The sequence below is a fragment of the Adiantum capillus-veneris genome, chromosome 5, assembly GCF_014529385.1.
Source record: "Adiantum capillus-veneris isolate H3 chromosome 5, ASM1452938v2, whole genome shotgun sequence".
NCBI classification, from domain to species: Eukaryota; Viridiplantae; Streptophyta; class Polypodiopsida; order Polypodiales; family Pteridaceae; genus Adiantum; species Adiantum capillus-veneris.
This window is the reverse complement of record NC_140935.1, coordinates 99377863-99394736: the sequence shown is the minus strand read 5'-3', so window position 1 is coordinate 99394736 and position 16874 is coordinate 99377863. Positions and strand designations below refer to the sequence as shown.

General features: G+C 38.7%; 1 protein-coding gene across 5 annotated transcripts in view; it reads left to right on the top strand.

The window, feature by feature from the left end:
• LOC147457804 (uncharacterized) overlaps positions 1-16198 on the top strand; it is a 38410-nt gene extending 22212 nt beyond the window's left edge. Inside the window, exons 4-12 of one of the 5 annotated variants that reach the window (XR_015188148.1) lie at positions 866-1060; positions 3284-3360; positions 3450-3532; positions 3916-3967; positions 4046-4114; positions 4772-4858; positions 4920-5000; positions 5120-15672; positions 15797-16198. Coding sequence is in view for 1 of the 5 variants with exons in the window: in XM_086512593.1 (XP_086368719.1) it covers positions 866-1060; positions 3284-3360; positions 3450-3532; positions 3916-3967; positions 4046-4114; positions 4772-4858; positions 4936-5000; positions 5120-5249 (758 nt within the window). In the remaining 4 variants the exon portion in view is untranslated. Of the gene's footprint in view, positions 1-865; positions 1061-3283; positions 3361-3449; positions 3533-3915; positions 3968-4045; positions 4115-4771; positions 4859-4919; positions 5001-5119 lie in introns of all 5 variants that reach the window. The other 4 variants (XR_015188147.1, XR_015188150.1, XR_015188149.1 and 1 more) reach the window with 4 other exon arrangements.
• The last annotated feature ends 676 nt before the right edge of the window (positions 16199-16874 follow it).

The window sequence follows — 16874 nt, the reverse complement described above, 5'->3', positions numbered from 1 at the left end:
GTAGCTATGCTCATACAAGCTTTGTTTTCTTACAAAGACAAATGTATCATTCATCTAGGAATGTTTACAAACAGCCCTATACACATGGTTATTAAGAGTCAAGAATGGTACGCGTCTAGGAAGTGTACTTATGCTAATACAAGCTGTGTTTTCTCTCAAAGACAAATGTATCATTCATCTAGGAATGTTTACAAACAGCCTTATACACATGTTATTAAGAGTCGATAATGGTACACGTATAGGAAGTGTAGCTATGCTCATACAAGCTCTGTTTTCTCTCAAAGACAAATGTATCATTTATCTAGGAATGTTTACAAACAACCTTATACACACGTTCTTAAGAGTCGATAATGGTACGCGTATAGGAAGTGTACTTATGCTCATACAAGCTCTGTTTTCTCTGAAAGACAAATGTATCATTCATCTAGGAATGTTTACAAACATCCTTATACACATGTTATTAAGAGTCGATAATGGTACGCGTATAGGAAGAGTACTTATGCTCATACAAGCTCTGTTTTCTCTCAAAGACAAATGTATCATTCATCTAGGAATGTTTACAAACAGCCTTATACACATGGTTATTAAGAGTCGATAATGGTACGCGTATAGAATGTTCATGTTGAATTATGGAATGGTTACAAGGAATGTTGTAGTATGGAATGGTACGTGTGTGTGTGTACGTGTGTATGTGTGTGTGTAGGCATAGGCTTGTTCTTTGTGAAATATCACCATTTGCTCCAAATTGTTTTTAATATATCCCTTTTAACCTCTTTTTCCAATATTCTATGTGCAATTTCTGCTAATTTGATGTGTTTTCTTTAAGAAAACTTAGATGAATTGAGTTGCTAATCTTCAATTGCAGCTGTAAAGGCCTATCAATACACAACAATCACAAGTATTTTGCTACTTGACAAAGGATCTCTCCTCTTTGTGTTAGCCTTGACATGGCTTGTTCTGAAAAAGAGGCATACCCTTGGAGAACTTGGTGGTGTCATTGTTTGCATGGCTGGAGTTGTGGTGCTATTCTTTTCTGATGTACAACCTAATAGCAAGAACGGTAATCTCCACTACAATATAATATAGATTAAGAATGTCTGCCTATATTTTTTATGTTTGAAAAATTGGACTTGAAACCTTAATCCTCCACATAATACCCTACACATCACAACAATACAACAAAAAAAACAACAATAACATGAATAATAAATTCCTGCAAGCAACACCTTTTACCTTCTTGATGGATTGTATTCAGTACTTTAATATAGAGTTGGCCCCCTTAGTCACAGCAAGCACTTAGGAACATCTTGGAGACTAGAATGCTCCAAGTTATTGTGGTTGGGACTACCTCTTTGACTTTCTCGAGGCCTTTGACCTCTTTTTTCTTCGTCAAGGCTGGGGATTGGGGGGGGGGGGGGGGGGGGGGGGGGGGGACCTCAGCACTAAAGGGCACGAGCAATTTAATGAAGCCCAAGCGGTGGGATCTACGATAGCAAAACTAGGACACGGAGATCGCAACGTGCGCAATCGTAAGATGGCCAGAGTAAACTAGGACACGAAAAAGTAAACTTGGACCAGCAGGGAGTTTATTTATCATTTCATGGTTTGCCCACATGTCAATGAAAGCATCACAGGGTAGCGGTTAGTGCATTGGGCTCTCACGACGGTGGTGAGGGTTCAAGTCTGGTTGCCTGCGCCAAGCGCCTATTTTGTTCCACCTTCCATTCGCCTCGAGATCCGCGCGCTTCTCTCCAGCCCGTTGATCCCATCGCTCGCCCTCATTAAAGCTCTGTGCCCTTTAGTGTTGAGGGGAGTGCAGGGGATAGCCTCTCCCAACCATCCATCTACTTGACATCCCTGGCTAGAATCCATAGCTGCATTGTTAGACCGTTGACAGGTCTACACCCAAAAAATGATCAGCAACCAACCAATCATTTGACTCTCAAATCAGTGCAACCATAGTCTTGTAGTAGGCCTATTGTTATGGCTAATGATATGCCAATTGTTGAAGCTCTCACTATGCTGACCCCTCCTTCCAACCCTTATTGTCATTTCTTGTAGTGTGTGCTCCAACCTCCACCGATCACCCACATCACTAGGAAAGGACAATAAGGGTCCTCTCCCTACACCTTCTAATTTAGATTTGCATCTTAAAACAAAAACTCTGCGAATATGCCACATTTTTAATTAAATCGTAGAATGCCCAAGCTTGCCTTTTGGTCAAAAAAAATTACTTACATTTCCATTGAGTTATAATTTATTTTGAGACTTTGCATTGCTCAGTTGAGAGACATAATATATTAAATTTTGAGTCCTAGGATTATAGTAGGGTCACGGGGTGAGTGCCGCTCATATGTTGGTATATGGTCACACAAAACTACAGCGGATACTTATGTATGGTGAATGCTTATGATGTTTCTAGTGTGTGTATGCCTATAGACCTTACGTGCTAAATTGAACATGATGAGGGTCACGGGGTGAGTGCCGCTCATATGTTGGTATATGGTCACACAAAACTACAGCGGATACTTATGTATGGTGAATGCTTATGATGTTTCTAGTGTGTGTATGCCTATAGACCTTATGATGTTTCTAGTGTGTGTATGCCTATAGACCTTACGTGCTAAATTGAACATGATGAGCCAAATCAAATTTTAGGGCCTCATAAGCAAGTCGATCAAGACCTCATATTGACTTCAATGATTTTAAATGATAGGAGTGTATGGCCCATCCTATGGAGAGAGAGAGAGAGAGAGAGAGAGAGAGAGAGAGAGAGAGAGAGAGAGAGAGAGAGAGCGGCCCTATTCTTGGCACCAATCGACTCCCAACTCCCCATCCCAGGGCCTCCCTCTCTTTTTTTCTTTGCCTTGGCTTCCACTGCCTCCTCCAATCCCTCTCCTTATGTCATGTGGTAGGGCTCTCCAAGTTGCATTAGATATAGTTGAGAATTTAAGAAGCCTCTTTTGTTCACTTCTTGAATGTAGCAGCCTTTATTTAACTCATGAAAGTTAATTGAGAATCCACATAACCACCAAATCCCGACATGTGCCCAACCAACCAAGCTGCAAATCTCACCATATCTATTATTTTCCAATGCAACGTTTGCAAATACTAGCTAAATATTTCAATACATTCATGATCACTTGAAAACTTGTTCAGTAATATTAAAAAATAGCTACATTCTGTTTCGGGACCTCTACACACATACATAGACTCGACGTACCTACATATGGGAAATTGATGTACATAGCATTATTAAGGATTTTTTCTTTGTTTCTTGCAGGTGCAAAGGAGCTCATCAAAGGAGATATGATGGTCTTGGCAGCATCATTTCTTTATGCAATCAGTAATGTCATTGAGGTAAACATAATATAATAATCCACTTGTATTCTCTGATCATAAACTTTGATATTGATATGTTTGATGGATGGATGCAAATGTGATTGTAGGAGGTAATATTGCAAAAGGATGGTTTTGTGGAGCTTACAACATGGCTTGGATTTTTTGGTTCGATTATTAGTTCTTGTCAATTGTAAGTAACAAATGTGTGCGTCTTGATATGCTTAGTAAATCATCAAGAGTTGATTATGCCCCCGACTAGTTTTTTAAATAATTTGATAAGGCTTTATGGCTTGATTATGTGAAATTTTATGTACCAATCTTGATCTTTCTTGATAGTAATTGGATATCATGACCTATACCATAACAATTTTTAAGAATCAGAAACTTCTTTCTACTCAAAGAGCTAAAAATCTAGGTTATTTCTAGTTATTGTATGCATTCTTTGAGATGTACCATTTAAAGATTTTCTTCAATGTGGCTTATGAACAAGAGCCAAAGTGTCACATGTTTATTATTAAATTTGTAATGAAAGTATCACAATTTGATTGTCTTTGTGATGAAAAAGCTTTGCAGATGCATCTTGGAGATACATGAGATCAAGTCAATAAAGTGGAATGTGCTTGAGGTAAGTAGCAAAAAATAGGCTACTGTCAATTTCTTTTCTTATTTTAAAGATATAAACACACAACCTTGACCATTCTAGGTATTGCCTTTCTTTGGTTATGCAATATCACTCTTCACCTTCTATACCTTGGTGCCTATCTTTCTCAAGGTAACCTCACAAAACTAATGCATGTAATATCTATATTTTTTTCTTTTTATTTGGGCGGTGAAGTTTTCTCATACGCCCAAAATGAAAATGCGTTTTTATTAGAGTTGTTTTCCCAGCTCAATATGTTGATTTAAATTGATTTGCATTGAGGGTTTTCCCTTGTTTTTCTCAAAAGAAGCATAATGAGATTTCTTTAAAATTAACTCAATGGATGAAATTAGTTGCTTATATATCAATAGATCATGGTTTTTTTGGAAATACTTATAGAGTGAGTGATATCACATACAAAACCAAGATTAATTACAAAGGAAGCCTTGTTGATAGTTTTTTGTAATGAGTAGTTGCTTGCAACAAATCTATGTATAAGGCACTGTATACCTAAACATTGTATAAATGCTAAGTTCAAGGCTCATAAGAGAGAGAGAGAGAGAGAGAGAGAGAGAGAGTGTGTGTGTGTGTGTGTGTGTGTGTGTGTGTGTGTGTGTGTGTGTGTGTGTGTGTGAGAGAGAGAGAGAGAGAGAGAGAGAGAGAGAAGAGAGACTAATGAAGATGGATTCAAAAAACCAGTATAGAAAAGATGAGAGAGTGTTATAAATACCTACAAAGTCTCAGTCATCTTATGACCTTAATCTTTTTATTACGATATCGGAGAATCAGCTCAACGGCTCAACATCATTGAATCTATCCCTTATCTCTTCAGACATATGGGCAACTTTGGTGAAGAAGTTTATTTATCGACAAAAGGTAAGTGGATACTAGAAAATTGATTAAATCACATTTTAGAAAATATTTGTTTTCGGTAAAGAAAGTATATTTTGCAGATTGGTATGCTATATTATTTTGCACTCTCAATTGTGGGACTAGGACTTATCATTCATTCTTCCTTGTGAGTATCTTGAGGTTATATTTGTAAGAACTACTTATGTGTAATCTAGTAACTCATATTTGTAAGAACTACTTACATGTAATCTAGTAACTCATATTAGAGTCTGTTATTGATTGCAGCAATCAAAGACAAAGATTGGAATATCCCGTAGATTCCATGCAAATAAAGCAACATAAGGATGAGCTTCCACTCCATAAAATTCATTCAAGCAACCAAAGTCCCTCTCTGCAAGATGAAATCCATTGCTAAAACTCACCAAATCAATTCCCAAATTAGCAATATTAAGAGTTAAATCACAAATAAATGTCATCTCAAATCTCACACATGGAAAGATACACCATTTCTTGATTGAATCGGAGCTATCGTTAGTTTATTTTGTTAATTTTCTACAAATTTATGTGTGGCACAATCTCAACCCAAGTATTTACAATTCACCTAAAAAAATTATTACACTCTTAATCACATGTCAGTGACATTTGGAAGATGAAGCACCTAACCATTGGGGCTTGTTGCCTACGGTGGTAAACAAGGTGAAGGTCCACATGGGCATCTTGATGGGCATTCTAAAACAATAAAATGAAAGAGAAGTCAAGTAATCTAAGGCTATGAAATGAAGGGACAAACTAAAACAAAATAAGATCTCAAATGTTCACATATCAAGGTAATAAATTGTGATGGCATGGCCTGCTAGAATGATAGAGGAACGAAGGAATGAAAAAGTTCACAAAGCCTACAGTTCAAAGTAGAATTGGATGAGAAATGGTAAAGGTTACATGTAGTCCCACGTGTCGAGCAAAAACTCCTCTTGTACTAAGGTAGATTAGAGGTGGATCCCGTCAAGAAAAGATTATTATTGGAGAAAAGTTCATTGAAAACTTGGTATCAGCTACTGCCATGCACCTTCTATGTTTTGAATTGGCCTATCATTGTTGGATTGCATCCATCCCTATCTACTAGAGCATCACAAATTTACACTCGTGGATGAGTTACCTCCAACTTGTGGTACCCTGAATGGATTTACTTATACTTATAGGAGATATCATGAGTGTGCAACCATACAGGAAAAATTGCCTATCTATGCACCCTATAGCATCACCTGTGGGTGAGTTACCTCCAACTTGTGGTACCCCAGGGGATTTACTTTATTTTTATAGGAGATGTCACTTGTGCGCAACCATACACAAAAAAACTCCTATATATGCACCATAAAGCACTATCCCATTCTCCTATCTACAAATGCTAAAGAAGTCATATACCCCCTTTCTATAGTGTTTGTATAATTAACTTGATGCCCTCTCGAGAATATATATACAGGTTGTTTCAAATCTATCTATCAAAAGTTGTAGATATTGTGTGCTTGTAGAAATTTAGCCAAAGTTTCCTCTAGATACTACCATTAATTTCAAAAGGTTATTACATAAGTATGCCTTCTACAGAGCAAGATTCCCATGAGAAATTTAAATACTTGCTCTTGGTTGAGCTAACAACTCTTGGAATGTGCCCTTGCTCTCTTGATGTTATGATGATGACTGAGCTAGGCTTGAGTTAGTTTTGAGCCATGATATGGTAATGCATTGTTGGGTTTAGCACCTATATTACATGGTTGTGAGATCTTCACTCTCTTCTCACATGGAAATTGTGGAAACTCCCTCCTTTTCATAGGTTCTCTTCTAGAATCTCACTAATGCTTGTTAAGACTTTTATTTAAGGAGAATAGACTTTTATTTAAGGAGAAACCTTATTCCTCACAGTTTTTTTTTAAAGAAAACAAATGCTTATACACTTGTTATGGGTTTCTTGCACATAAAAGGATACATATGCCTTGCTAAGGCTTGCAAGTGGATTGACTAGTTCATATTTTGGCTATTCTAGCAAACTTGACTTAATGATCCTAAAGAATTAGTCTAACATTTGCCTTGATAAGCTTGGATATGCCCAAATTACATGGATTGCAATAAATGTATGCTGGTTGTTTTGTGACTCTTGTAAAATATGATGGATAATAAGTCTTGAACCTTGATTTTCTTAGTGCTTGATGGGCCTAAGTTTTTGCTACCTTTATGTACTTTTACTTGCATGATAATGCTTCGATGGGTTGGACACATATACAACCCTACCGTGGTTGATTCTTTCTTTTACACTTCATAGCATTCTCATACACCCCAAATTAATAGTGTTTTTAATTCTAGATAATGACTCTAAATCTACCCTATGCTGATTGGAATGGTTTATCTTACTCTAGGAATGCTAAACATCTAATTATGAAAAATATAAGTAGCACTTTTGATTGATTAGTTCTAGCATCTTAATGCTTGAGAAATCTTGAAAATGCACTAACTGTATAATGCTCCAATAATCTTGGGTAGTGGTCTCGTTTGCAAGCTTTGTGTTGCTTCTTTAGGGCTTCTAGAGTATCATAGTATTTGATCCGGAGCTTCTTGTCAACTTTGGCCAAGAATGCAAATCAATTGGAGTGTTGATCTCCATTGCAATGTATTCAACAAACCTTGCACAAAGATTTTCTACCACGAGGCCAAAGATTCTACATTGGAAAATGAAGAACCCCGTGTGGAATGTCTCTTCAAAGATTTTCATGTAGTACAAGGGCAAGAACATTACTGTGACATAAATCCCATAGAGTACTTAATCGGGCGATTGATCTGATATCATAGCAAAGACCTTGGTTTCCCTGTAGAAATGACATCCATGGGGTATCTGTTTGCTCTGCTTTGTGGAAGGTTTGGATCCATGTAAGGAGCATATTGGCTATCTTTGTGAACATAATGCAAGAAGATCTAGAATCCTTTTAAATATTTATATGGCTTCTGATAATGTCTTGAGCATATAATATTCATAAGCTTTGTCCTTTGGTGGACTCAGGTGAGGGTAGTTCAGCTACGTTGAATGTTTCTTAAGAATGATTTGATGGCTACCCGAACTGTGGACTTTTGGAATTGGGTAAAAAGTGTGGTCCCTTCTAACTTCTAGTGGAGCTTGAGTATAAAGGATTAGGTACTTTGGGTGCTTCTTTAACCAATACATTCTTCAAGTTGGGTGTTGATCTACAATATCCATAGCTTGATCTTTGACTAGTCATTCTGTCACCTTGAGGATTTCATATTTTACTAGAAGAAAGGTAGATATTGTTGGTGCCAGGTTTTTTTTATTTTCTTTGAAGTAAATTGGGCGACATTAGCTGAATGTAAAATCCTTTTCTCCCAAACCATGGCCTCCTTCCAGATATCCTCAGTCTTTGTCTCTATGTTTACCTTTAGAGCTCTTTTTGCTTTAGTTGTGAAGCTATCTATAGGCCCTTGTTCCACCTCAAGCTCTAATGTGGAGGACTCTAATGGCACTCTGTTGAGATCAACATCCTCTTCAAGCTGTAAGAATTCAAGTGCCCCAGCCTCCGTTGACATTGAGTCTGGCAGATATGCTTCTATTATTTTATGCTTTCCCTTCAACTGTTCCTGAGATGATGTTATGGCTACTTGTAAATCAGTTATCTGCTTTTGATAAGTCTCATCCTTGGCCATAAAAAAGAGTGAGATCTCTTCTCTGCATCTCTTCCAATTTGAGCTCCGTCTCTAAGTTCTTCTTTCTTTTCTCCATGGCTTGATATGCCAGATTGGATCCTTGCATGTGAGGATTTGAGGGTTGGAATTTAATTTTTCCAACATCTCACTTTGATCCTTCCATCTCGATTCTACTTGTGATGCTTGAAGGTTTGCTAAGCCATTGGACATGAGCATTGGTATCTAGCAGAGTGGCATTGACCTCTTGTAGCCGCGTTCTTCTCACGGCCTTCACTTATAGTTGTCATCTGCTCTACTAATGTGGTCATGTTCTATTATTCTCTCAGTTGGTGAGTGCTATATTCCTTTAAATTGGAAATCTCTACTTGTCATTTCTTGTATAGGGTATTGTACTCTTCCATAAATGCATCAACTTTATCAATTCAGATAATTAGATGGGCATTTTCCGCTTCAACCCGCTTTATCTTTTCCTCTTTTTCATAGACAGGTGTTTTCATCTTTTCCACTATATGGTGTGCGAAATGTGCATATTCCTCTTTGTCTTGCAAATTGGTAGGTTGGGAAGTACTAGCCATCTCTTACTGATCTTCTTGTTGTGTTTCTTACTCAACTTTCTCTTGATTCAGATCATCAAGTGTGGTATCTTTGGGGATTTCTTCTTTGAGGTCTTCTCAACTCTCCATTTTTTGTGCAAACTCTTGTTTATCTCAAGGTAGCTCTATGTCTGTCTGCATTTTCATCTTTCCTTCTTCTTCTATTACGTCAAAATGCCTAGTGTTGTTGGAACTAGTTGCTCCATCTTCTCGTATTATTGGGTCTCCTCTTGATGGGTTTCTTCTAGCTTGTCCACCTCAGTTTGGTGTGGAGAGGGTGCATCTGCTGAAATGGGGAAAGATGGCAGGTTAGCTGGCAGATTCTTTGGCACTTCAAAGGTTCCAACTTCCTCTTCTTTTTTCCTTTCCAAATCCTCTTCTTGATAAATATTTTCTAGTTTTTCTAGAGGGTCCATTTGTAGAAAGGATTCTTTGTTCGCAACTTCATCCAAGGATTTGGTTGCCGAAATTCATCGAACTCTCCTTGTAGGCCCCTTTCTCTATCAAAAGCCTTTTTTTCTCTCTCCAATCTAATTTCTCTTTGTGCCGGCTGCTCAATGATTACAGGTGGTGGCTTTTGGGATCTTTTTTCCAATCGTTCATCAACTTTCTCTTTACCCTTGGCCATTATCTTCTTTTCTTTTTCTAACTCTGGGTAAGGATCACTTTCTTCAGAGATTTGATATGCAGGTTCCTCCATGGGACCCTCATCACTTTCCTCATTGCTCTTGACCGGATCTTGTTGAGCCAATTTCATTTTGGATCTCCAAATAAGTGGTGGTGGCTCATCTTCATATTCTTCTCTTTCTTCATTATTTTATTAGGCTTCTAACCAGGAGTTTTGGTATGGGGATGGTGGTAGATTGCATGCCATTCCCACCGCATGTTAGGCAATGCATGTCAAGACCTCTAGTGCCCCCAAGTACTTAATCCCTTTGTCTTCTTGGTGCGCTTCAAGTTGAGCATGTAGGAGGCATGATCTATATGCATGGGCAGCTTAGTCTTCAAGGCAGTTGTAAATACCAATGCCATTGTGTGGTTCGGGCATGTATACCTTGGTGGTCTCTTGGTTGAGAAGTGGAAATGTTGGTGAAACAACGGGTGGCTTCCTCTGCTGGCTTGTGGATCATATCTTGAAAGGTTGTCATGGCAGTGTTGTAGGTGAACACCCTCATTACTGAATCTAGAGGGAAATGTTGTTTTCAATATAGATAATCTAAGAGCACTCATGGAAACAATGCAGAGTGATTTTCACGATAAAATCTCTGAATACAACAGTGCTTTGGCAAATCAAGCTATCCTAGATTATATTGAGCAGCAAAACAACCTCGATGAGGATGATGATAAGGCAGCAAAAGACGACGAGAAGGAGGATGAACCAGAAGAAAGGCATGATGATGATGACTCTCCTCCATCTCCACCTTCAGGATCTGGTGTTGGTGGAGCCGGGGCCACAGGAGGAAATCAGCCCAACACAGACTAGCCAGACCATTATGAAGGTCAGCAGTCGGGTGATCAGCCCAGCTGGAGATCAGCAACCCAGCAACACTGGGAATTCACCAGTGCACGAGTCACAGCACAGTACGGATGAGAAAGGGAAATACAAAGCTGTGACTGAGGTTCTAAAAGGTGATGAGAAACATTCATTGCAACTTATCACACTGAACAGGAGAATAAGAGATCAGCAAGCTCCTTTAACCAAGAGGTATCTGGAGGATGATGATCTTTTGTCTGATCTGGAACGGTTTCAGCGATTTTATGTCGGCGCCAGAGAAATGGTCCAATATTGGAAATCAACTGCTTTCCATGACCAAGAGGTGTGCCAACTACCTGAGCATCCTAGCAGAATTCAATTGCTAGAAAGAATACCCGAATGGGTACTAAATTCTGGTGACAAAATAGTTAATCCACACTGGCAGCGGCAGTCTACTGCTGCAGACTGTCATTCCCTAGCCATTGAATTAGAGCTCCTGTTGGGGAACAAGCCAACCTATAAATGTATGAAGGATATCAGAGGTCAATTAAAAGAGGTTTTACTACAAATGAAAAATGCCAGGAGAGTTTTGGACCAGAGGGTACAAGCTATTCTTGAAGATCGGGCTACCACCAATAAAGGACCTTCAACTCAAATGACAGTAGGAGAACAAGCAACTGCTCTCCGAAGACTGTTTCAGCTAGTCAGAGTAACTAGAAAAATGATGCAGCGGGAGAATTAGGCTGTCCTCGATTTTCTAGAATTTGTACCCGATTCTCCAATCCTCCTGTATGCTTTACCAGCCAGAGAAGCTGAGCTGCCTAGGTTTTTCCCAGCATTGTATCCTCAACATCTAGAACCAGCAGATCGGCTAACATACTACAATATTACTGATAATCTTCGGGATTGGTATGAGCGATCTACAGTCGAATGGAAAACCTGGCAAACACTGCTCAATGATGCTCTTCAATTAAATGATCCTAGGGAACTAAAGGAGGAGATACAGAGAATTAAGTTGTGCATGGGGCAATGGAAAATCCAGCTTAGAGGTCTCACCAAGATCACAAACCAGCTGCTGCAGCTTATTGTGGAGCCCCCTAAAATCCCTAAAAAGGATGTTACGGCTAAACCAGGCCTGGGACCGCAGTACAGAGAGATGGCTGAGATTCTCTTTGAAGCTAGGATTAAAACAAATCAGCCTCTCCCAGAAGGATGGATCCATACAGCTTCACATTGTCACAAATTGGCCAGAACTCGTCTAACAAAAGGCAAACGCACGCTCTATGATCCCAACACCAAAACCTATCATCCTCTCACGCCTTATGAAGTAGAAATGACCACAGAAAGGCGGGATCAGCTTGAGCAAGAGGCCATTTACAGACTTATCCAGAAGGGCAATGTTGGCACTAGGACTTCTGAAACACCAACACGACCAAAGGGCAAGAGAAAGCGAGTTCAGTGGAAGGATACTGGGTAGTTCCATCTCAGAATCCGATGGTGAATTTTTCCAGCCGTTCTCGAAATCAGATGATGGATTTTTCTAGCCAAATTCAGAATCAGACGATGGATTTTTCAGCAAGGTGTTGGAATTTCTTTGGCTAGACACCCGTGGAATTACAACTATAGGGGTGTCAAGCATGAAGTATGGTATAAAGCTAGCAATACCATGAGAGCTAGCCACTTCAGAAGAATACTATCATGAGGAACATAGGCCAACTCAGGAGGAACATTGGCCAACTTAGCAAGCAGGCAAAGAGGTTCCTCAACACCTCAGAAGGATCAGACGGTGGATTTTTTTCAGAAATTTTGGAATCTTACCAAAATTCAAGAAAGAAGGGAAGGATGCAGATGGCAGTGTTGTAGGTGAACACCCTCATTCTTTTCTTTTCCTTGGATCTCATTCATTCCTCTTCGGCCCAGTAACTTGAGAGCCTCGGCAATTATCTTCTTGGAACTTGGTTGGCTCGTAGCAGATTTGAGTTGTCCCTTCTTCTTGATTGGAGTTGAGAGATTCATAAGCTTTTTGCAAATCTATTGCATAGGGTTCCATCTGGTAAAATGGCAGAAGGCCAAGCTTCTTATGGGCCTCTTGGAGCTTTGGAGCTTGAGCCACATTATAAATATCCTTTGGCATCATCAAAAGCTCTACCTCTTGGTTATCTACTGTTCTGAATCGGCCATGGAAGATGGCCACATGATTTTTGTCTAGGATATCTCTTGCAAAAGTTTTGTTTGCATCTCTGATTGACTCCTCTTCTAGCTGGTATTATGGAATTTCTAGTAGCTTCTACTTTTGGGTCTTCTTTTTAGTGTGGATAACTAATTTTGCATTGATCCTAGAGTAAATACACCATAGGCTGGCATTAGGTGCATCTCAGAGAAGAAAAATCTCTTGTAAGCTAATCTAACCAAAAAATTTGCATCAGAGATAATAAGCACTCTTATTATTAAGGGCATGATTTTGGCTTCAAAAATGGATTTGGGTTATGCATAGGGAATGTAGACATTGAAAATATAGAGGATCGGATGTTTGGGGAAATTTGGATACATGTATGCCTGGTTTAGATCAATTTTTTACTTAAAAGGTTTTTCAAATTGACTAAGTGTTGATACAAAAGTTTGGAGTGTCCAAATTGTACCAATTTGATGTGCAAGCTTGTGAGGGCATGATGAAGCTCATGGGAACAAGAATTTGCAAATTTGAACTCATTTGGTACTAGTAGATAATAAGCATGCTTATTATCTACTATCCAATTTTTTCATCTTTTTTGCATTTTCTTGGGTTGGCGAGCTTGTACTTGATGTTCCCCTTCCTTGAATGTAGTTTTATACTTTTTTGGTTTGGAAGTGGTTTCCTTGGGCTGATTTTGAAATTTGGAAGCTCTAGTGCGCTTTTTGATGGTGTGACCATGAGATAAGTAAATTTTTGACGTGTGATGGGGTTCATAGCCTTGAGGCATCATGTAAATAGGGTACATGAGGACAAAATGCCAAGTTGGGTCATTTTGGGGTCAAAAGATAATAAGCATGCTTATTATCTACCCTTGAAAAAATTTAGCTTTTTCAACTTTTAATGTTAACACTTGTCCTATATAGGTCTAGTAAGTAACTTTTAGCCCTAATTTGAATAGGTTTTGGTCTCTTGAAGTTTTTTTCCACACTTGATCCTTTGACTTTAGCAATTTTGCTCGTGACACTTGATAAGGATCACATTTCTTGCATCCAAGCTTTGGGGTGGTGTCCCATATGTCTTGAGGAGTGGCCCTATCAATTTTGGTACCTTTCAAAATGATTTTGAAGCCTTGGCTCAAAAATGATGCTTTGTGATTGTCCAAGCCAATTTCTTGTATTTGTGGCTCCACATGGCTTTCCATTTGATTCCTTCTAGGTACATTGGTTATGACACCTATGTGAAAGCCTTCTATGAAGTGAGATTTTGATTCCGGCTCCGAGCCGAATTCCAGTTTATTATCTATAGACCCCCCTAGCCTCAATTCAAATGGTCATATGAGTCATTAAGAATGCTCTATTAGTACTTGTTATGCCCCCTTTTAGTTTGGTCCACAAATCTGGTCGCTACAATCATTTTTCATTTTGTTCTTCCCTAGGAAGATTTTGCTAACCTAGGGTTTTTATGAGCTACCCCGACCCTGAAAGTAAGTTCAAACAAGCTTGTTAGTAAGTTAATAACTTGCCCCTCATGTCTCCTGCAAGACCATGTAGCATGGAAGTGGGTAGAAGAAGTAGAAAACACATGTGAAATGGGGCTCTGAGGGCTCTCTAGAAGACAAAGTATTTGACCTACCTTGGCTCCAAGAAGACAAAGTATTTGACCTACCTTGGCTATACATACATGGGCTTCTCGACTCATATTCTCCCAAACTCCTTGGTTAGTCCTATTAGATTGTAAAATATACTTTCCTTTCAAAAATTTCCTTATTTAGACATCAATTGCTCCTTTTCGAAGAATTTCACCAAAGCGGGCTTTGTAGGCCCATTTTAGGCTTTTTGTCATCGTCGTCATAATTGAACAAGATTTGACATGCTTGTCCATCTTCCCTTCATAATCACCAGGGTATCTTTCATTTCTTTATCTAATTTTGTTTACAATTTGTTTTCCTAAAGACACACAAACACGAGACTTCACCATATTTTTGTGGATTTCTCCATTTTGATCTCACTAATTTGGCAAAAAAACACACAAAAAAAGTGAAATTGTAGTATTTTTGGCTTTTTGGTGATATTTACACACACCTAGGGATTATCATATTACAGTACCCCCATTCTTGTTTCTTATAAGGTCATCTTGCTTGGATTGCAAAAACATTGCCTTTTTTCCAGCCAATTTTATCTATCTGGGTTTGCATTCAGAATTCCTACCCCCCTCCTTGTCGGAGTCCTTCGGTACAATAGGGTGTAGAGATCAAGAAGTGCAGTGCATGCGTAGTCAAGTCATGTCTATGCATAGTCATGATTGTCTCTACCATGCTACCGATGTCAATGCAATTCAAAACACTATGTTGTGCAAGAGGAGGGTCTTGAGTAGATAGCTCAAGGGTTGTCGATGTCAAAGCATCCTATCAATTAACTCTTTTAAAAAGTAGACCTCGGAAATTGTGCTCATTCTTTGATAGTTCTTTGCAAACAACCACCTATTTCTATGGATCGTTTTGAAACAAGGTTGATTGTTGTTTTGGTGGTTGTTAAAGCTTTGGTGCCCATTTTTAGGTCACTTTGGTTGGTATCAATGACTTTAAATTTGCCTTAGGTTTCCATTTGTACATTGGTTTGGGTTGGCGCTTGGCTTCAAGGTGCTTTTTTGGCATGCATATCCACTTAGGCGAATGTAACTGCTTTGACCTTGTTGATCATGGATTTAAAGGCTAATTATTATTTTATTGATATTTATGCATCAAAATTGAACTTTAAATAGCCACTTGCTTGCTTGAAAAGGGACCCCTCTATAATGGTGCAAAAGATATACATTTTCAGTCCCAAAGAAGCACAATCATCAAGCATACCATGGGCCAAGTGGTTGAAAGATGAGCAGAGTGCAGGCTGCAGTGAAGGTGTGCAGTTGATCTTTTGGTACCCAAAATTGCTGGTTCCTTGCATGCATGTGCTATGAGGATGAATTTGATGTTGAATAGTTGACATTTAGTGCTGATTTGACCTTCCTTTCTGGCAACTTAGAAGTTCAAGGAGAGGCTTTCCACTCGTCTTGGCTATGAGAAAATGGTACTCGCAACTATCCCCCCTTGAGTGTTAACTTGAGAACCTTGTCATCCCAATCCTTGACAGCTTGTATGTTCTCATTCATGGAACTCCCATTACTATATCTTCATTCATATGCTCATTGGGAATATAGATAAACATGTGCAAATACAAAAATCCGTGAACAAAGATATTGAGATTGATCACACCCACTGTTGGAGAGAAATCCTTATGGCAGCCTTTGACTTCAGCCATGAGGTACTCAAATGGTTGGGTGGTTGCCCTTTTATAGGTTGAATAGTTTACTACATTGAGCCTAGCATCTGTGTCTACGAGTGCTTTGACCTTGAATCCATATTTCAATGTTATTGTGATTCTCGTGTCCAATCTGTCCAGCCATTCATCATCAGTCTCTACCTCATCTTTTGCTAAAGGTTGATTAAAGTGTAGAGGGTGAATATGAAGTGTATTGAGTGGAAAAAACTCAAGGATCGTTTGCATTGCGGCTTTTTGATTTAAGATTTGCATGTGCACCTCATCTTGAGCTTCCTTGATCACCTATTGTCATTTGAGCATTCTTTGGAAGAGATCATTAGTCAATGGCAGATGGTATCTTCGTAAATGACATCCACTATTTAATTTTTCATTATTTTCTTATCTAAGGTGGTGAGTTTAATTGCCACGCTTGTTGAACTTTCAATTACAAAAGGACCATGTGCTTTTTTCTTGAATTTAGAGATGTGTTGTTGATTTTTTCCACTCCCTTAAATTATGCAAACTATTGCATTATTATAATTGATAATGGCTTCGACACTCTATTTTCGGCAAACCGTATTGCTGCTTTAGTGAGTAAACCAATACCAAATATCCTTGCTTGAGGATTTTTGTCAACAAATGTGAATCAATGACTTGCTCTTTCTTGAGAATACATATGTGCAATAGTGGCTACTCTCTGCTTGAGGATTTTTATCAACAAATGTGAATCAAATATTTGCATTGGTTTTCGTTTTTGAGCATATATATGTGCACCAGTGGCTAGTCTCTGCTTATCTAGCTA